Genomic DNA, 22,839 nt, shown 5'->3' with positions numbered 1-22,839 from the left:
GGTAAAAGTGGTGACAGACAGAGGAATCCACACTACATTAACTTGGTTAATCATTTGTGAAATCTCTTGCTGAGATTACCTCAAAATAGGGTAGCTGTGAGCAGTCAGCCTGCATGCAGGTACAGTATGTGCACACAGTGATGTTATATTATTCTGTGAGCCCTGGTTTCCTCAGACCATTGCATGAAAAACTGCATCGTTTAGGTTGTTTTTCTAGATTCCAATTATTGGCAAATGCTACTTGAGCAGGAACTACCATACTGTTTMTATAACAAAACATTGCAGAAAATAATCAACAATCACTGATATTTCTATATTAAATATTTGATGTGTACATGAAGAGGCTAAGTATGGACAGGAGGCAGTCTTTGAATATGGATCTTTAACAAGTGAGCTCCAAGTTTTCTATTTCATCACTTTTTATCTGAGATTAAAGATTGAACACCCCAGCCATTCAGGAACCTTAAACTGGTGAGAGAAAGCTAGCCTTTAATAATATGATTTATTTTCACAGACATCCTGCTACACAGATGAACAAAGGAACTTATGCAATACTTATTCCAATGTATTGGACAGGTAATCTGGCTTTTACACCAAAAACTACTACAAGCTGAAGCAGTCTGATGAAGTTGCATGAGCTGATGAATTAAGTGCTATTTGTACTTGACAGGCTACAAAAATTATTTTGGCATACTTTAGGCATGCCACGATTCAATATGAGAGTATGTAAATTTATTGAGATTTGATGTACTTCCCCTGCCTGCTTCCCAGAAAGAAAGCTCTAAATCCTTTAAAAGGTATTGCTACTGGTATTCCTATTGCTCTTAGGAGTCRTCAGAATATATTTTCTTCTACACACCCTTTATGAGAATTAAGAATTGCCCTAAGGTCTGTCAAATCTCAATAAAAAAGCCAAATTAAAAAAATAAACCAAACAAACCCCAATTTCCCCACAGCAATAAAACAAACCAGACAACCAAAAATAGTGGCCTATGATTTCTTTTTGTACTGTGAATGTTATCACAAATTCAAAAAAATTATATAATGTGGTCTCAACAGCATAAATACCATCATTGCTTATAGTCTTATAGTAGGAAAAGTTTTTACACCTTGGGTTTTAATGTCAAAATCATAGAAACACAGAAAAGTTGATTAGAAGACACCTCAGTCAGTTATCTAATCCAAGCTCTTATTTGAAGTGTGTCTATTTACAGCTCTAGATCTACTCATGCAAGAAAGAGTAACAATCTCTTTGAGGATGTTAAACTCAAGCCATTTGTAAGCTAGAAAAAGTGGATGTTGTTCATTCCAAAGAATTTGCCAACTAGCAAACTAGACTGGCCTAATTTCTGCTGTGTTCTCCTCCAGACCTCTTATTTTAAGCCACTGCATTTCTAGTTCTTGCCACCCATTTTAACAATGAGGTTTTCCTTTTTCCAGACCACTTCTGGCAGACTTCAAGTCAACAGACCTTCAAATCTGACCCCTGATGCTGTGTCACCTGGAGCTGGGGCACTGCTGAGAGGCATCTCATGAGCTGGGAACAGGATGGTAGATGAAAGTCTACAGAAGTTTGCTTTGCATGATAGTCATCTTATGAACCCAATGTGTACAATTTTGAAAGGGAACTTACAGGCTTTGGAGTTTTCCATGGAGAAAAGAAACCTGAAATAAACAAAAAATAATGTTAGCAGCTTTTTCTGATGCATAAAGAGTGGAGGCTAAGTGGTGTCTATGCTCCCATTCTCATTCAGGTCTGCAGGTAGTATTGATAGATATGAAAATTCTCTACACACAAGGGGTGAAAACACAAAACACAAGGGATAATTTCTAAGAAAAAATAGATAGAAATATATATATATATATATATATATATATATATACACATACATATACATATATATATATGCAAGTGGAGCTATTGAGATCATTGCCATACTTTACAAACAGCATGGGATTAGGTTGAAATTAAAAGAACTAAGCAAAAGGACTTCCAAATGTCTTGGTGGACATTGGATAAGACACCAAATGACCTGGTATTGATGTGTCAAATGCAGTCGCACCTTTAGGAAGAAGCATTCAGAACATCCCATCAACAAAACCTAATAATACAAGAGATTTTTTTAGAAGAAAAGCCTGAAGAAAAATAACTGTTTCATAAGTCTAGATAAGATGGCCAAGTCTCAAGAGGATTGCTTGTCTTGATACTGTCCTGGTTTTTGGTCACAGTTAGCAAGAAGTCATATATGACTACTTCTTTTACACACGTAGAATCTCAGTTATTGACTGATAACTTGCTTTGGTGACTCTCCCACATTTCAACTATTGTAGCTTACAAATGTTTAAAACTCTGGATATGTCTTTTTCATAAAAGGACATAATTTGAAACACTCATTATGAACCCCATTCCTATCTTATGCAATACAACATTAAAAATCTTTACAAAGTATTAAATAAAAAGAAGCATTACAAAGGGTATTGGGTCAAGTTTTAAAAAATACTAGCTTTCAAAAGTTTCAGTTTTAATTAAAAACTCATTCTTAGTTTAATAGCAGGTAAAAAAAAAGTCTGTGGACTTTCCTAGGCAAGATAAAAAGCTAATAACAAAGACTTCATTTGTTTTGTCAGAAACAGAAATGATGCTTAAACTGAGATATCTAATAGGCAGCCTGCTCTTTCATTCAAAAAAGAATTCAGCTGAAAGAGTAGTACTGACTTCATTATTTCTTTTTCTAAGGTGAGTCTAAAAAGAAAATTAAAATTATGAGAGAATTAGGATAGTATCTTTCTACAGACAAATCACAACAGGAATTACATTTGCACTTATATTTAAGGTTTGTAGATAATGAGGTAATCTTTTCTGTCCTGATACCTAATTAATTTTGACTGAAATGTTTTTCAGTGCAAAATCACTTGAGCCATTTGTAGTGGAACACTGCCTGTTCAGTAATGCTGATGTGTAAACTGATAGTTTTTTTTAAAAAAAACTTTATATTGAAAAAAGTAATCCTGAGAAGGTTTATGTTTACTGACTCTACAGGGCCTGAATAAAAACTGCTTTATTAACAAGTAGACAGATTTCTTTCCATCTGCAAACTCAAGCTGAGATAACAGGCATCCTTGATAGATCTGGCTTGTACATCAYTTTCAGTATTAAAGATTCTGTTGCAGAAACTTATTTAATAACTTATTGGATGGCAGATGGCTACCTTTTTATTACCTGCTATGTTTCTGTACTGCTAATAAGAGTGAAAGTTAAAAAGTACTTTTCCTCTCAGAGCTAAAGATAAGACTTGAAACTTGCTCAAATCAACTTACTACCCTGATTTGTTGTTCGGAAAATATTGGTGGAAGTAACACTCCTTATCTATTGATACTGGTGCACCTTCCGTAAGTTATTGTCATCAATAATTACTCCTGATTAAACTGAAAGGTGGTTTTTTTTTTTTTTTTTNCCCTATTTATTTACTGTCTCCACCTAAAAATAAGTTATGCTGGAGTTATTATAAAACTTTACTATGAATTAAAAATGTAATAGGCATTTGTAAATCAAATAAAGAATGATGTATAAATCAAGTCAAGATTTTTTTTAAAGACCCTCAATTAAAAAAATTCAATTATCTGGTCTAACAAGGAGAATATAGGCTTATATTTAGCCTGGAGGTTATGGGCACAGACTGCAACGTACAAATGACAACATCTACACTCAAAACAAATAAAAGGCAATATTTATTCACACAGCACAAAATTATGTTAAGAAAAGTAACATATATAGGATGCCAGAGAAGTAAAAGATCCAAAGAAAAATGAAAATAAAAAAAATTGGAGAACCATATGTGTACAAAAGGATGCTATAGAAGCAAAAATCTCTGAAGGTAACAAACCTTGGGACAAATAGTAAAATCCATTCTTCTGATTTAATTTCATCTGTTACACCTTGACTTCATGTAAAATGAGATAATCTCTCACCTCTGATAAAGACTAGGTGCTAGGCTAAAGGGGTGAAAGCCTAGTTCCACAAAGCAAACTTTACATTACATCTTTCACGTGTTACTCAACAATTTTAATGGTGTCTCAGATTAGATCTGCACTCACATCTGAAACAAACATCCTTTTTCCCAATCTAAACAAAAGTGACTTTTACAGAATATATGGCATTATCAGTTATTCAATATGAGACTGATCATGGATAACTGTTGTGCACCAAACACCCAGAATTATCACTGGTATTTAAACACATGCAAAAAAGGTTTCAAACTCAAGAATTCCAGGGTATATTGCATATGTAGAACACTGCAAGTGTAACAGGAGATTCACATGAAGAGGCATAAATGCAAAATGCATTTTCTTGGGCATGCTGCACTSTCTCTTCTAACTTTCCCTTTTCAATAATACTCTGCATGTCTAAAATTTGAAATAATAAAGGTCAACTTAGATCCATCTAAAAATACTTCATGCACCCTATTCTTACCATGAGTGGCTTTTGGCTCACACATGTGCCTGTTAGCCACCCCTTCTCATGGTAACCTCAMCACGTAAGCTGTAGCCCATTTTTTTAAGATTTCTGTACCTTTTTTATTAACACTCCTTGTGAAGACAGCCAGTAGAGTCTGCATCAGTTTCAGAAAAGAGAGTGGGCTACTGGCTTGTGTTAAAGAGCAGCCACTACCCTTCAGCCAGGTGCTAGCCGGAAAATACTGTGGTAACATGTAAGCACGCAACAAAAAAATACATAACCTCATATGCTTCTGCTAAATTAGTTTTGAGAATATGATTTCTTATTCAAGGTTGGCTATTTAAACTGTAATAAGGTACAGTAGTTGGTGGCCAACACATATGGACATTTTAAATGTTTACTTTCAAATAAATAGGCTGAGGTACAGGAACAACGACACATTTTCTAAAAATCAGAATTACATTTTCTCACAAAGCAGTATTACAAATTTTTTTTTATATTGTTTTTTAAGTTGCATTTACCACATTCCAAAATGAGCTTCCCTGGAAATCAGAGCTGTGATGGTTTCTGTGTTGTACCTTTACTAAAAAACACTGTGAACTGAAAACAGATTTTGGATTCAAATGTATTAGGGAGAAAAAGCTTTTTTTTTTCTTTTTTTTTTTTTTTTTTTTTCAGATCAAGGCAAATTCCAGCTTCAGTTTATTGTACTTCTCCTTTTTGATGAAGATATCCTGTAACAAAAGACAAATCACATCACACTCATTGTATCTACTCCTTCTTATATCCAAATTTAAGTATGCTTTTGTTGTAAAATATTCTTACAGATATCATATGCCTTACACTTCAGCAAGGATTTATTGTTGAAAAGTTTAGTTTTCTAAAAGCAGCTTATCAGGCAGGACTTAGAGCATTTGCAAGTAATAGTTCTGATTTGTTTCCTTTTTCCTTTTTTTCCAGTAAAAAAAATGAATTTGGAAAATTCCATAATGTCAGTAATATAAAACCAGCCCTTGGTTATTATTCTGCTCCCATGGGGATGACTTTTGCTACGTTTCCATCTTCATTATTGTCACTATTTTGCACTTTTGCCTGGAAAAGTTCTTCACACCTGGTAGAATCATAAGTACCTAACATAGCTATTTCTAAGTCACAAGACTTTTAATGATGTTCACCTCTGAGGCAGATGTGTATGTATAATTAAACTGAAGCCTGGGAACAGTTTGATTTCTGCAGTGATGACATGTGCTGCAGGGAGGAACTCAACAGCTTCAAAGACAAAGCCKTCTAATCTAAAGCAACGTTCAGGGCAAGTCAACATCCCTCCACATCACTTGCCGCACTTTMACTTTTAAAGCCCACCAGCTTTCACTGGGCTTCTTGGGGTTTTTTTTTTGTGCTTTAATATCCTTGTTGCATATGGCTTCTTGAGTAAAGCTGTCTTAAGCACTGAACAGACCTTTCTCCTTCCTAGACGCTTGGCAGTCAGTGAACAGATGGCTGATGAGAACTCCCAGAGCATTAACTGACTCCATGGGCATCTTATCAACATCCATGTGACAACACCTCACTTCAGCAAAAGTTTTCCATTCTAGAAAAGTTACTGTATAAATTTACCATAATTTTTCTGTGTTTTTACATAATTTTTCTGTGTTTTTACCCTTTCCCTTACAGAAATCCCTGAGATGACTGTCAGTTGTCCACATGCGCCTGATTTCCAAAGGAATCAAACATTCATTGACTTCAAATGGATGTGACGGGAGAACACTGAGAGTTCAGACTCAGGTGTTCAGTGTTGGCAGGGTACAGGGAACTGTTTCTTACTTTTCACGTTACACATGGTTTCTCCCTCTGTACGTTTACCTTTTGTTGAGCTACGCTAGATGTGGGCAGATTGGGTGTACAGAACTAATATTACCACTAAGGTGACTCATTAAGATTTAAATATGTTGCAGCTAAAGTTCCAAAAAAAAAAAAATTGTGGGAGAGGTAATTTTTTGTGTGTATATAGAACAAATATATAACATTAATTCAATTGCATTAAAGTATTTTCCCCTTTTAAGGAAAAGAAACATGATCAATGAGAAGTTGTACATTCAATTAATTTATATACTGTAGTAAACAAAATCTAAAAGGAGACAATGAGTGAAAATAAATTGAAATAATACTTATGAAAACAAGCAGGTGATAAAAAGTTTCAGTTGATCATGTCGTATTTAATGTATCAGATGATGTATAGGGAATGGCCATTAGTCGTTCTATTTCTAATAAAATCAATCACCACATAATATTTTTAAAAGGTCCATCTTTTACAAACAGCTCTAAATATTGAGCTCTTACTCTAGCAACAACAAAAAGTTGATTTACCTTGAAATAAAGAGAAGGTCTAAGAAGACTGGGAGCTCTAGCTCTTCAAGCATAGTTAGCTAGTCCTGCTGTCAGCTGTCCTTCAGAGTGATGGTGCCATGCTGTGGAGGATCCATTAGGTCTTTAGCTTGGATGGCACCTGATGCAATGGGTCAAAAATCAACACATCCCACATCAGAGTGAGATGAAYGACCCATGACCTTTGATCAGGCCACAACATTCCATATGGTCAGAGCCAGTGCCTTTTCCCTTGCAGTAGGCTACACACAAGCAGCATGGTAAGTAACCCGTGTAGCTCTGTGCTGCACTGACATGAAGGCTGGTTACAGTCATCAGCTGTTGTATCAAATGCAGGTTCACATTAATAAAACTGTGAATATGTCTGTCTTCCTTACGGCTATATGCATATGTTCATATGTTACTAAACCCAKTTTTTYCTGGAAAAAAAMCTCACAACAGTACAAACTGATTCTCAGTGGTTGCTTGTGCTGGCATTTTGCTTTATGCTCCACTATTCAATTGCCCCTGATCACAACCCAAGTGAAACTGCAACAGGAGCGGTGCTCCAGTTTAAATCATCACTGGTTTTCACTCTTTAGGCTACCACACCTACAAAAAGTAATCCCAAAAAATGAATACATTCCTGCCTGCAGACAGTTTATGAAGGTACAAAGCAAAAAGCAGGGACAGYTCAAAGGAAGGTCAGCTAGATCTTTAGACACCATTTGGGTACCACTCTTATCTCTACTCCAGGTGACTTGGGGGCATCATGAGACCAAATCTATATTTCAGCTCTTCAGAGTTTCAGACTTCTTGACATGTAGCATAAAGTGTGAGACAGAGAAGTTTATCAGAAATGATGCAGAGGTAGAGGAACACCTTGGGAAAATGTACCTGGTCTCGCCCCACTGAAGTTGCTGAGGCAAGTGGCTCTGCATGATCAGCTTTGGAGTGCTCCGGTGAAGTGCACAGCTCCAGGGAGTTGCCTGAGCTTGGGAAGCTCAGAGAAGGCTGACAGCAGCCTGCAGCTCATGCCACAGTGGCTGACAGGACCCGGAGCAATGGGCCAATCCCTCCTTCAAAGGATAAAGGAAGTCCCTAGGGATCTCTAGTGCCCAGGACAACTATCAGCAGGGTGGGCACACAGGGCATAGTGCAACAACAAGGCCACAATGTGACAGTCTGTGGCACAGAAGGACACACAGGAACAGTGCTGAAACTCTGCCAGCTACAGGCAGAAAGACATGGCCTCTCTCAGCCTGCCCCCACCATGAGGGACACAGTGGCTCTGACAGAGCACCAGTTGGAACATGCTGCCACCCTGACTGCCACCCCGCTGCACTGCCCTTGTGCCAGGACTGCTGGCACAGGGAGGAGCTCCTGTGCTCAGTGACAGCTCTGGGAGGAGGCTGAGGAGTACTGGGGAGAATGTGAGAGTCCACTGGAATCACAGAATATTCTGGGTTGGAACAGACCCACAGGGATCATTGAGCCCAACTCTTAAGTGAACGGCCTATCCAGGGATCGAGCCCATGACCTTGGTGTTATCAGCACTAACCTTCATACCCTGTCTTCCCTGGGACAGGCTCTCCAGATGAGAAAAAGACACATAATACAGAGAATTTGTAATCCTCTCCACTGGCTGAACATAGTGACCTAAGGGATTGGGGGCAGTGGTGATGGGTGCCTGCCCAGTGCAGCCGATGTCTCCTCTGAGGGTCTGCCTCACCTCCCCGGGTCCGGGCACAGCCGGTGTGAGGCTCTGCAAGCAGAACCAAACACAACGAGGGTGGTGCTTCATCCAGCACGGGCCTGGTGTGAGGTCAAGCTGGCCTACTCCCTGTGCCAAAGGTGCTCTCCAAAACAAAAAAGGATGGGTCATTGACACAGGAAATTCCCTTTTGAAGAGAGCAGAAGGCCCAATAGGCAACCCAGGCCCATTTCTTAAGGAAGCCTGTTGCCTTGCTGCAGCCTTGGTTAAAGATATGAAGAGAAAGCTTCCTACCCTGACACAGCCCTCAGATTATTATCTATTATTCATTTCTCAGGTGGGCAGTGATGAAGTTGCAACAGGAAGCTAGAGGGTGATCAAGAGAGGCTTCAGGGCCTTGGGATGACTGGTTCAGAACGGGGCTTGGCATCAGAAGCACAGGTAGTGTACTCTATTTTTACAGTTGTGTGAGACTACRAGGAAGACACATGAACCATAAGATCACTCCTTGGCTCTGAACATGGTGCCACCAGCACAGCTGAGGGTTTTGGTTTTTTGGTCATGGGTTGGTTTAGAGAGCACCAGGACTTCAGGGAACAGACAGGGTACAGCTGTCTCAGAGTGGGGAATCTATGCACAGGATTAAGCAGGACTCACTGAAAGAGATTTGAATTGGATTTGAAGGGGGTAAGGGATAAAATCAGGCTTGCTAGAAGCATGTCACTGTTTGAGGGACAGTGTGCTAGCCAGGTCCTCCAGTCAACCCAGTTTTGGGCCTCTCATGACAAGAAAGACATTGAGGTGCTGGAATGGGTCCAGAGAAGGGGTTGTGAAGGGCCAGTGAAGGATCTGGAGCATGAGTCTGTCGAGGAATAGCTGAGGGAGCTGGGGGTGTTTAACCTGGAGAAAGGGAGGCTCGGTCGGGGATGTTATTGCTGTACACACTTCAGGTTGTGGTGAGGTGGGGGTTTGTCTTTCTTCTCAAGTGGCAAGAGATAGGACAAGAGAAAATGGCCTAAAGTTGCACAGGGGAGGTTTAGATTGCATGTTTGAAAAAGTTTCTCCACCTAAAGRATTGCCAAGCAGTTGAATATGCTGCCCAGAGAATTGGTTGAGTCACTATCCCTGGAGGTTTTGAAAAGACGTGTAGATGTGGTACTTTAGGATGTGATGAACTTTGCAGCACTGGGTTAATGGTTGGACTTGATGATTTTAAGGTATTTTCCACCCTAAAGCTGTTTATGATTTTATGATTCTATGTTTATTGAGCTAATTGAGCTAATACAAACCCTTATTGAGCTAATACAAACCCTTAAATGACTGTGACACCAAGTACTATCAATATTCAGCTTTTTAAACATAGGACCACCTTTTGTGCAGGTCATGAAGTTTCACTGACCTAACCTGCTTAAGCAACAAATTTTCAACAATATTCAGATCTTCACAAATAATTAGAAAAAGGATACCTATTCAAAGTCATGAATGATATAAGTATTTGCTGTTCAAACTGGTCACCTGAATCTATCAGAATGTAATCTAAAATACACCAGAGAATCTCAAACTACCATTAAATTTCACTTTCATGAATAGCAAAGAGCCTTTGTTAGCAAGAATACAGCCATCAGAAAAGGTCAGAAGCTGGCRTGGTAATGAGTTAATTTACATTCTAATGGACATACAGGTATTTATTTTCCTTGGCTGTTACAGCTCTGTGAATTGCTTATCAGTCAGAGATTTAAAATAATTATGAAACCAGTAAAAAAAACCAGCAAGTAATTGTCCTTCTAATTAATCTGGATGTGAGGCAGAGAATTTCTGCATCATAGCTAAAATAGTGCAGAAGCAAATGCAATAGTTAGTGACAGCTTTTGATGCTTAAATACACTAGAGGTTGGAAAAATAATAAAAATCTCGATTTGTGGAAATGAAAAACACATTTTAGAACAAGCTTTATATGTGGTCAACAAGAATAAATTATTTTCCAAGGACAAAGTTAGATACTAAACWCCTATAGAGTGTCTCATTTTTGCACACACTATCTTCTCTTTTCAGACACCTATTACCAGAACAGTGTTACTCTATTATAGATTTATTTCCTTGCTGATAGCAAGCTATATTATCTGAAGGACAGTCATGTCTTGAGAACTGAAAATGCTGCTGCAGACCAGATTTTACTGGGACAACTTGACCTAGAACAGAAAAAGGTATCTTATGAAATTGAGGAGCAGCCCTGCCTATTGTTTTTTATGACACAAGTTTATACTAAAAGTTCAGATCCTTAGTTTTGATTTGCAGCTGCAGGTAGCATTAGATGAACTGTTATTTTCCTGAAGTCTAAAAATACATATTTTTATTTAAATACTAACCCAATTAGCGAAAGTTTGCATTCATAGGTATTTATACATGATGTGCAAGAAATCTCAGAAGTTTGCTCACAAAATCAACATTTTGAAGAGATCAAGGGTATATCTTTGGACAGGCATGAAAAACAACCTTTTGTTTGGCTGAAGGGAAATTTCCCCTGAAGAATCTCCTGTTTTGCTCACGTGTGTTGTCCAATGACTGCTGCTATAAACAGTGTCACTGGTTCACTTCTTCAGACTAGCAATTACACTCTTGACTGTACTGCWCCAATGCTGTGAGAGCTGGTAATGAAAGCAACGTCCTGTCTTGGGCAAAAACATATTGCTGAGTGCAACTCCCCCTGAGCAGAGCAGACACGGCAAGGTGGAAAGCCTGGTATGTGTCACACACAGAACCAGCAACATAATTTGGAATATAAATTGAGACTTCAGAACCTTGACAGCTTGCGGCTGTTTCTTCTAGAAGGGCCTGCAAGTGCTGCCATACCCATAAAGACTTTGTATGCTTGCTAAGAACACGTCTGACAACTCAGCCTGGCTTTACTGAAAGCTAATTTAAGCTTCAAAAACTTTTCAGGAATACTGCATCATATTTTCAGAGCTCTCTGACAGTCAGAAACTCTGCCTAACTATATCACTCTCTCTGCTCTTTCATGTGTTTAGATTCTGCTCCCACTTAAGCTTTAACACTTTCTAAACCCAATAAAGAAATCTCACATTTTATTATAGTATGTCACGTTGATGAATATCAAAGCATATTCCAACTATTTYCCATTAAAATGTAGATGGAGCATAAGTTATTTTAATATAGTGTCCTAAAGTCCTCTTCATGAAAATGCATTCACAAAATGTCTTCAGCAAGTGTGTGTGGGGGGAAAACATTCAATAATAAATACATTCTTTTTCTTGCATGTGTATCCTCCTAGTGTTGCCAGCTGTGACAAAAGGACCTTTGGTGGRAAGTGAGGTTGAATATCCAAGGGCATCTCAATAGAATAGGATGCCTACATGTCAGCAGTTTATTAAATTCCCCTCTGTTATAATAGACACACACATGCCTATGCCAAATTTAGATATTGATATTCAGGCAAGTAAATTTTCTTATCATAGTCTGTGAATTAGGAACTTAACACAGATGTACAAACACAGGTCTARTATTCAGGGTGCCATACCTAATGTTATTCAGAAATCTGTCCCAGACTGGCAATATGACATAGAATCTAGGGAAGACTTCAGAGCTTCAGTTGTCATCCTTACTCTGGCTCTCCAGTGAAGATTTTTTTTGGTATACCAGTGCATCTCAGATGGCCCTGGAAGTTGCTAATGAKCTCATAGTCTCACTCCTCCTGATTTTTCTGGGATTTGGGAGCAGTGGACAAGAGTTCACCATAAAGCAACAAGAGACTAAGAGAAACTCCTGCCTTCCTCTGAGTGCCAYTCTGTCATTACTAAATTACACCATAGTAACTTCAGTATTTTGTGTTTAATATGCATCAAGCTGCCTGCATGGTTCTAAATTTTATTGATTTGCCTCTGAAATCTATTCCATGGCAGAGTGTGTTAACCATAATTGGCTCATTTTCATACCACATGGCAGAATGACAAACACTYGATGCAACATAATAAAAAGGTAATCATGACATTTGGCCACAGTGGTGAAAACTGGGATAAGCAAATAGCATATTTGATGCTTTGGATCCAGATSTTATTCAAAGTAATAATTAATTTCCAATTTCCTGCTCCTTCACACCAGCTTGACAGATGAATGTATTCCTGGCTATAGGGATTCAGGTASAACAGAAAGATTGACAAACAGTTGGAGACTGTGAAAGAGAAGATTAACTGGAGAAACAAAACTTATCACAAGGTTTACACAGTTAAGTCTTCGATGTGAAAGTCAACACTTAGTGTTGAAAAGCAGAATATTTGGCAAGGGGAGTTAGTGGAAGGCCCATGTACAAAGGGTAACAAAACTGTGAAAAGAACAGCGAAGTTCCAAAATTTCAATTCCCTGGTTGAACCTCCAGGTAAGTCACTCTGCTTTGAGTTGCTGAAGATTTGATACTGCTCACACTGGCATGTACCTAGTAGACATAAATGTCTTTGCTTTCACATTCCCACTCAGGAGGTAATTCTCGGCAAACAACTTACTTATCAAGAAGAACAAAACTGAATTAGTAAAAGCTTTACAGTGTAAAGCTTTACAGCTTTACACTAATTTACACTGGTTAAATGAAGTTCAGGAGGTTTAAAATAAGACCACAGGAGCCTGAAAGAAAAAATTGAGAGAGTAATAATGATTGATGGACATGATATTTTTGCAGTACAKAAGAACACTGAAGAGTATAAAGCATGATAAATTGATCAAGATGACCTGGCTTGCAAAAAAAAACATTAAGAAATTTCAATTTTTTATGAATTCCTGAAAGTTTGGAGTTGAGCAATTAGCATAAAGAATGGCTGTGTCCTGAAGTCTAATGAGAGAGGARCAGTATTGATGTGAATTTTATGGTGTTTAGATTATGTGCTGGTCACACATAGACCTGTAGAGTACTTTAAAAAGTTAATGAGCAGAACACTAAAGAATGATGCTGAAAAAGGATCCTGACAAGATAGCTGGGAATTGAAAAGTATTAAATGAATGTATTACAAGGAAAAGGACGAACAACTGTGAATAGGTTTTTTTTTTTTTTTCTGTGACAGTGCTCTGTCTCCCAGAGGAACATAAATTTGTTTCAGACTTGAGATTTAGATGACATGTCCAACATAATGGAAATAAACCCCTTAATACTGAGAAAACTGGAACAGTACATAAACATGACAAGTTAAACAGAGGAGATTATGCTGCTGACAACCGTGAAACACCTTGTGAACCTTCAAAAATTACCATTTTTAGAAACACATGCTACAGCACATAGTGTGTAGGCTCCTCCTTATTTAAAATCAGAACTTACTGCATAATARAACAAACTTGGATATAGCTTATGGATCTGTAGAACACCTTCTTCCTCACTTTACCCTTATCTCAGTATCCCCATTTCAACACAAGACAAAAACTGAATTCATGCCCGAAGAACACAGCTAGCTGAAGGAATCTGGATGAACAGCACAATTCATCTGTGATGGTCATCAAACTTTCTCCTTGGGTTTCCCCAAAGAATACATAAATAAAAAGACACAAAGGGTAGATCTATATGCTCTTTACCCAGTCATCCTAGAGACTCATTGGTGCATAATCCCAACAAAATAAAATAGGAAATAGTTTGTAGAAGAAATTTCCCCTGGTCTTGTTATTTTTTTTTTAAAAAATCTATTTTTTAACTCTAAAGAGATAATTTAAAGAGTATAATTCAGGCCACAGGGATCAATAACAAAGGATCTTCTTTGGGGGAAGAGGAAGGAGGAGATTAATTCAAATTAGAGCCTTTTAGCAAAGGGAGTTTTCATTGGTTAATGGTAATTCTCTAAAGCCATTTTTGTGAAAAGCAGCTACATTTCCAGAATGTGTTGAACATTTAATGGGTAAAAAAACATAATAAATCAGATCCAAGATGAAATWTCTATTCAAGTTCTAGACAAAATAMCTACTGACCATCTAACATTWAGCAGGACCATCTAATAATTAGCAAGCACTAAATATTAGMTATACCTGATAACATGGAGACTGAAGTAATTTAGTCTATAATAARCAGGCCTTTGGTTCTCATACCATCAAAAGGTTTTTGATCTATCAGGCAAGTGACAGTTCTAGATTAAGTTGCTCTGTTTCTTAGTGAATGTTCTCTTTGGTGAATTTTTAGAAAAGGTTTAGAACTCATAGGATAGAGGAAACAAATGACAAACCCATTCAAATAAAAAAAAATTATATTTCCATCTCTACTCAGAGATTAGCAATTCAAAAATTATTGCTGCAAACTGAAAATAAAATCAATATGCAAGAGAAAAAAAAATATATTCAAACCCTTCACTGAATAATTTTGTCCCTGAAGAAGTTCGGAAAGTTGTGTGTTCTGCCATAGAAAAAGACCTTTAATGGGATACATGGCAAATACCTATAATTCCCGTTAATCTGGAAAATTGAAAAAACTACCAAAACAGTGTGCAAGTAGCTATCACATATTATTGAATAAAAATGGGTACTTCTGTAGAAACACAAATCAAKAATTTTTATTCATACCTTTCCTAGTAGGAACAAGTTAGAAATGTATCTGAATTGCAATTCTACACCAGCACACTGCAATAGATGCGTTTATATTTAGTGACAAAAGTATATATGTTGTTACACTGCATTTCTTTATCTTTCAGACAACAGAAAGGAGCAAGAGAAAAAAGCTCTTGTGTACTTCAGAACTAATACTCTCTAGAGACTAGGCTTGATCCTCCACGTACAAAATTTCAGAGTCAATAATTTTTCTTTCCTAAATTTGTTTGTAGCACTATTTTCAATATAGAAAATGATTACTTTCTCATTTATTATATTTTATTTTAACCCACTATTATTTATTTTTCATTTCTTTGGTGTCTGTGTTTTTTTTTCTAAAATAAACTTCATAGTCTTAAATAGCAAAAGAGAAAGTGAAAGCAGTATATTTCAATTTGGGCCTCTTTTTTCCTGATTTCATAATTACAATAATATAATTATTTTATTGCATATAATTATTGTCGTTATCATCCCAAATTGTAAAACTGGTGAAATAGAACTTTCCCTTCCTGTAAAAACCACTCAAATCCCTAGARTTTCTGTGTGATTTTTGTTTCTTCATTACTAGCTCACAATTATAGACGCAGAAATGATTATCAGTTCAAAAGGAGAAGTTCTTCCTTCCAGAATTCAAGCCTTCAAGTGGTGAAGAATTTGTTTTCTATTTTGTGGAGATATAGCTGGTTTTGATTTGCTGCTTTCTTTCCATATGAGCTGGATCCCAGGCTGGCCAAAGATTTTATCTAGATCTGCCTAAACTCCTGCTTACAGACAGCTCCAAAGGCTTGGTTATATATATATATATATATATATATATGTATAATCAAACAAAATCCCAAACCACGGAGCTTTATAATAATGTAACTAAAATACATGTTTTCAAATCGAGAAGATATAAAATAATTAACTGGAGAATATAGAAATCAAAGAAGCTTCTGCAGAGCTTGCCTGCTCACATTACAGGCCCTTGTTTCCAGTGAAATCAATGACTCCCCGAGTTATAAAAATCTCTGCTAGTCCCCAGCAGATATTCATCCCATTCCCTCTGCAGCCCAAGTGTCTGCTCTGCTCCTCCAGCTCTTGCTGCATTAGGATGCAAATCTCCAGCACGCTGCGCTGACCCTTACACTTGCTCAGTAACCACAGCCACTGGAAATCTCTTTCCATCAGAACCTCAGGAAGGAGGGGTCTGTTTTCACTTTTCTTTCATTTCTACAAGCTTTTAATGAGCAACTGCTTACAAGATTTCTTGTAGGAAAAAGATTCTGAAATTACATGCCTATTGTCTGCACAGAAAATGAGACATATTWTAGGAGCTGGGTATTACGGAAACATCTTTCCATCTCCCCTGCACATGGGCAACTGAATCAGCCATTACATCTGTTAATGAAGAMCTGTATGGAAAATCCTATAGAAATCCCAGATTTCAGGTCTGAAAAAAAGAGGAACTTTAGTTAAAGATAAGACTTGTACAAGATGCATAATTTTTGCAYAGCATATGGAAAGGTCACAAAGTAATTTTGAAGTAAATGGGAAAAAATGGAAAAAATAGATGGAAAGACAWGTATGAAATTAAGAAGCAGGAAAAGACAATCTGGAACAGGATCTCATTGAAACTTTTAACATTAATAATAAGTGCAAGAAAATAGYATACCAATGGCATCTTACTAAGAAAAATATAAACAAAATCTTTAGTTTTAAGAAATTGTGCTGATTTGCCTTTTTCATTGTGATGTTATGCTCAGGTGATTATACGTAATGTTTCAAAAGCACTTTTACAAATTTGGATTGCATTCCTTGCTCTCTTTCAGGAATTAATTTGCAATGACTGGATAAAAACACTTCCTGTTTGCTGATGCTTAATTTATTAAGCATTCCATATTGCTCTTTATCAGTAATGTCTTATCTATTCAATGACATGGACCAATCTCTCTGCCAACTGCAAAGTTTACTAGTATTGATTTTATGTTTTTTACAGGATTTTCAAAGAAAGTGCATTTAGGAAGAAGCCARGGACTTTTCTTRGAGATAGYACATTAAAAATAAATTCCMTCACTGATTTCCTAYTTATAATTATGTGAAAAGACTGATAAGTGAAGCAATTTTTCAATTTAATGTGAGCCATAATAATTTAATGGGAGCCATACTAATTTTACTTGTTTCCATTTTTAGATAAGGAGTGGTGTTGCATGTGAAGGCTTACAAAAATCCATTAAATAAAAACAATTCAATGTTATAATAAAATTTTCAATATTAATAAATACATTAATATATATTTAGGATGAAATATTTTTTGCAAATYTGCATTTCTAACTTCAATTTTATGAAGAAATCCAGATTGTATTCTATGGTAACATAAATGGGAATCTAGATTTAGCTTTAGTGCATGAGACAGATTTCAGCTTTTGTGATAATGCAGGAATTTTAAATAAATTTGACTCTTAACTATGCTTGTKTCTGGTTTGTGGGCAGGACTCATCCCATGCACCCTTGTCCATCTGGCTGGTCAGTTAACCTAAGGTTCTCATCCGTATTTCTCTCTCTAATCTGTGGAGCATAATGGGCAAACCCAGAGCAGAAGCTGCCCAGTCAATGACTGAATAAAATGATGTAAATCATCCTTTTCAGGTGCCTGTTTCCCCCCAGCTGTAGCAGTAAACATTTTGACTCGTGTAGACTAGAAGTTTAACTATTTCACAGTTAAATTGGGATTCATCTGACTGAATGKGAGTAGAAATTGAAATGTRAAACTATTGGTTGGYAGGYGAGTTTTTTAAAACTTTAATAAYCAACAGGGAAGAAYAGATTMTTTYACAATAGTATTGATTYCAGTCAYTTTAAATGTTTACAGTAGCTGAAGRTATGATAGCAGTGYCTGTTTCCCTCACCACAAAGGATCCCTGCTTGCTGCCCAGATCAGATGAGGAAGAAATGCTGAGGAYAACATGGCTAGACTTGCTGCAAGGCAAGTCTGTGAAGACAGGTTGAAGGATGTTGCATGAAAAAAAGATTTTTGGATTATTTGCCTTTAGGGACATGTGAAAAAATGTAGAATCAATTAATCACTCTGAGATGAATGCTTAAAAAAGACCATTTTGACTGACTCTGTATAGAGATGGTTCTTCTTTTAGTGCAATGCAYCCTAATGTGATGCCATTAGGATAAAGAGCTTGATAAACTTAAAAGTCTGATATGCAATGAACAAGTTACAAGATACTGCTTACTTAAGATTAACTTTAGTAGAAAAAATCATTCTAGTTGGTGTTCATGCAGTGAATATTAGCTAGATCAGACTCTCCAGATGTTTCTATTTTAGAGCCAACACCACAAGCCACTGAGATCTCTCAAAAATGCTATATAATAAGTAAATAAAATTGAACTACTTTTCAATTCATGTGTGAGAATAATTTGTTGTATATGTAATCTCAAGGAACACATTTGGCAAGCTGAAATCAAAGAGCATGAAATCACTCTTCCTGTTTACATTGACTTTTAAATAACTTTCATATATAAAGAAATATATATTCAATATGGTGTAATAAGGAGACAAGATCAAAAAGCTTCTCTTTTTCTTGGAGAAGCACTGTAGAAGAAAATTAAAATTATCCAGATGATGATTTATGCAACCAGAGACCCTCTCTTTTAGCACCCTGGGCCCCATATTTTTGTAAGAAATATGGAGAAACAGAATATTCTAAGTGTTAGCTTGGCAGGAACAGCTGGGAGTCCAGCTAGGCCAATCTCTTGCTCAAAGCAACGCTAAGTTCAAAGACTGGGCTGACATTCAAGAATGGAAGCTTCTCTGAATTTCCAAATGAAGGAAAATGGAGCCAGAATGGCAAGAAATAAACATGCAGAATGAGGAAGGACAGGATAAAACATGGAAAAAGCTAGTGAAGAAGGGCARAAATTGGATGGAGCTGACTGTCTTTGACTCTACCACATTGGTTGGCTCTCACTGGCCTCAGATCAAACCCCTCTTGACTTTTCCCAGAATTCTCTCCGGGCTGCTCTAGGACCTTCCATCGATGTAACAATCCTGCATTTTGGTCACACAGCTGAATTACTCTGCCAGAATCTTTCCATTTTCACTAAGTACATCCCGATGTTTATTCCAGAGAACATGAGATGTTAAGTAGTGTGAAACTTAAGAGCAATGAAAAAGAGTTGGGTCTTCTGACACATTATCCCACTAGGATCATATTTACAGTTTCTAAACTGTAATTTATTCTATCATTCTTTTTCCCTAAGGAACACCTAAGCTTAAGGTGTCTTTTGCTGTACTTCAGACATAGGATGGTGTTTATACTGCAGTAAAGAGGCCCCAGATGCCAAAATAACCATACTTATTGAGAACAATTATTATTAAAATACAGAAGTTGTGCCTGGATAGTAAGAAAAATATTTTGACCTTGTGTTGATAAATGAATTTAGTCAAACTATTAAAATAAGAAGAAGATAATACTGGGGTATTTCCATAATCAGCAAACCTTTTCTATGATGGCAACTAATTACAGTATTACTTACAGATTTGTCAAATTCTCCACGAAAATGGTATTATTATTAATATTATTACTACTATTATCATCATCAACATTTATCAATTTAAAATATTAGCAAATTTTCTACTATGAAAAAAACTTAATTCTAGAAATGGATATTAATTGATAAAWTGGATATAAAGATCATTGAAATATTTTCCCATTCAGTGATTTTKCATCTGCGCTTATATTCATGCATATGGAGTATTTTTCTAATTATCAGAGAATTTTTAGAAGTGCTCTATCTAGAAAATATGAAATGCAATTAAAAATGCTTATAATATAGAAAAAATATTCTAAAAAGTCCTTTGAATATAATTGGCACCCAACTGAAATATACACTAAAAATAAATTGACCCTGGGAATGTGTGTGCAGAAAACTTGCCTTCTTTTAGCTTATGGTAATAAAAGGTACCAAWTAAATAAGTCAAGGTTTCTCTCATTTACTAAACAGGAAAACTGCACAGTATGTTACTTATATGTTGAAACACTGTCCCAAGTTGGAAAAAATCTCACTTTGGGAAGCAATTTATTTCCTTTAAATCTGTTTGGACATACTTGGGAGTCAATTTTCAGAATTTGTGCCTGGCAGCTTTGGCRTCCATGTCCTTCTTTTCATACTGTAAACTGAAGGTGACAAAATGAAGGGGCATGTATCTTGGTGCTGGTTTTGATTTTGTTTGAAGTATGAGTCACCCAAAGGCTTCCTGAGAAGGGCAGTGTTGTATTTAATAAATTTTATAATCTTGGTTTATAAMAAAATGAAAAAAGTTGTGCATTAATCATAGAGGGCAAGGCATAGCTATTGTTAAAGCCTTCCTTCCCTTTTTAAGAATGTAAATGAAAATTGCACAAAGAATTGTACAGGGATTAATGCCTCATTTAGAAGATTAATTTAGTTWCTGCATTTTTACTGGGTATGCAAACCATAGGGGCCAAGAGAGYTTTGTGGCTTAGGAAGTGCCTGAAAAGCACACCTTCCCATCTCCCCAGTGCTGTGTCTCAAGTCTGTAGCACAATAGATAATGTAGTCACTTGTWTTATAGTGTATTAGCTTACTTTATTACTATAAAATATTGCACTATTTTACAAATCACCACATCACAACATCTACACAATGTACTTTGACAACAGWTTTGGAAGGCCAACAAATGTTGTTTAATAGGACATTACATTATACTGAACCAACAAAAACATTGTCCAACACATTTAGACTAAACTTTAGACATGCCTCAGTACACAAGAACATGTTGTAAGGTACTTTTTTGGAGTCCAGCTCTGTAGTTCTCCATCCTTAGGCTGAGATCTCCCAAATCTCCTCTGAGGAAGGCGAGATTCACTCAGAAACTAGACTATAGGTGACTGGGAAAAACCCCAAATTTCTTCATGCCTCAGTAGGTTCTCCCACATACCATGCTTGGGAGGTACTTGGCTTCAAAAGATGTCATCTTTCACTGAGATGCACAGTCCAAGACAATATCATTAAATTTTCTGATAATACTGCTTGCAAGTGCAGAGGAGAAACTTCTCTGGCCTGGCCAGATTCTGAGGCAGAGAAGCCAAAAAGTCTGTTTTCTCAAACTGTTCTTCAATTCGTGTGAATTCATTTAGTAATATCAGTAAGACTGAAATCAGTTTGCAGTACTGCCAGTGGAGTTCTTGGGTTCCAGCAGGGACATAGGCTGTAGTTAYCAGACTGYGTGCCCTGTACTCCTCCACAAGTAGTTGCCTGTGCTCAAGGCAGAGTTCCTACAGCTCTGCACAAATCATTTGTGCACAGTAAATCTCTTTGTAGTCCTAATAACTATAATGTCTGACTACTCACTGTTTGTAGCCTCTTGGGTACAGGAATTTAATGGCAGAATAGCCACTGGTGGTTRCCTCTTTATGGCATGCAATGATGACAATACAAGTCTATACACTTGTGTTTCGTTTTGCTTAAAAGGTTTTCTACAGGGACCTTTTTCTCCAGTCTGCAAACTAACTCCTCTTAATGTCAGCAAGAGTTAGGCAAACACGTACCTGGGAGAGGTGTCCCCAAGTTTTAACAAAAGCACTGTTCAAATTTCACACAGACAATATGAGCCTACATTAGAAAAAAGTTTCACCAATGATAAAATTTTGYTTTGAAACAAAATGCTTTCTAATATTAATTAAAAACCTGCATAATATATGTAAAAAGGGTTTATCTAATGCTTTGCAAAATTATCCACAAATGTACAACACAGCGCACAAACATTAATAAGAAAGAAGCAGCAAAATCATAACACTACCACTTTGAAATGCAATGCAATTAATACTACMAGTAATACAGTGTAACAGCTACTAACTATTATTAATGTCTGTTTTTTCAGGAATCCATATTCATTAAGGAGGTCTATGGTTTCTTTATCTTTTATTCAGAAATATGGAGGCAATTGCACACTGTTTCACTGCTAATCAGAGTTATACAAGAAAAGATATGAAAGTTTCATTAGTGCAAATTTTAGAATAACTGGTCTCCTGCCCTAACTCCTCCTGTTCAAATTTTTCATTCCCTGTGTTACTGAAAGGTTAAAATTTCTCTCACTAAAAAAAATTGAGATTAAATCCCTTCATAAACAAGGCTATATATGTAACTTGTTTTTTATTTACCTGCTATAGCATGTGTAATATTTATTGAAACAGATTTAATACCAGATAATTKCAAAAAGATGCTTAAAACATATTTCAAGTTAATTCAAAGCATAAAACAGTCTCAATGTGCAGGGCAAAAAAAGGATATAAGTAATTGGAAAGTTACTAGGAGAGTACATCTCTCACAGCTAAAAATATGATACTTTGCAAGGTGAGACATACCTTGTAAAAATGAGTCAGGAAAGTAGTGCTTCAGGAGTTTTGTTAAGGTAACAGCAGCTTTTTTTTTCCAATATAATAGTATTTTCTAAAAATCTTTCAGAGATTTTATTTCCAGAATTAACAAAGGAAAGACAACTGTCCTTCTCACAAGGCTGTTACGAAATAATTTTGCACAAAATACTGACTTCTATGTAGGGAAGGTAGGAAGGGACAAGTGTCCATGGCTAGGGGTGGGGAAAAGGGCAACATGACATCTAACAGAAAAGTCAGTGAAGTGGACAACGCTGCATGAYTCACAATATTTTTGATCATTACATGTTTCTGGCTTTACTAGCCAAAATAGCTACAAAAATGAGCACAGA

At 36.6% G+C, this 22,839-nt stretch overlaps 1 protein-coding gene across 3 annotated transcripts in view; it reads right to left on the bottom strand.

The window, feature by feature from the left end:
• Positions 1-22,839, bottom strand: part of MAGI2 (membrane associated guanylate kinase, WW and PDZ domain containing 2) — a 691,018-nt gene that overhangs the window by 84,511 nt on the left and 583,668 nt on the right. For all 3 annotated transcript variants that reach the window (XM_057364469.1, XM_057364467.1, XM_057364468.1), the window contains one exon: positions 1,634-1,665. In XM_057364469.1, the coding sequence (XP_057220452.1) occupies positions 1,634-1,665 (32 nt within the window). The remainder of the gene's footprint in view (positions 1-1,633; positions 1,666-22,839) is intronic.

The sequence above is a fragment of the Malurus melanocephalus genome, unplaced genomic scaffold, assembly GCF_030028575.1.
Source record: "Malurus melanocephalus ecotype Western Australia unplaced genomic scaffold, MMel_1.1 scaffold_39, whole genome shotgun sequence".
Lineage (NCBI taxonomy): Eukaryota > Metazoa > Chordata > Aves > Passeriformes > Maluridae > Malurus > Malurus melanocephalus.
This window is presented reverse-complemented; position numbering and strand designations above follow the sequence as displayed.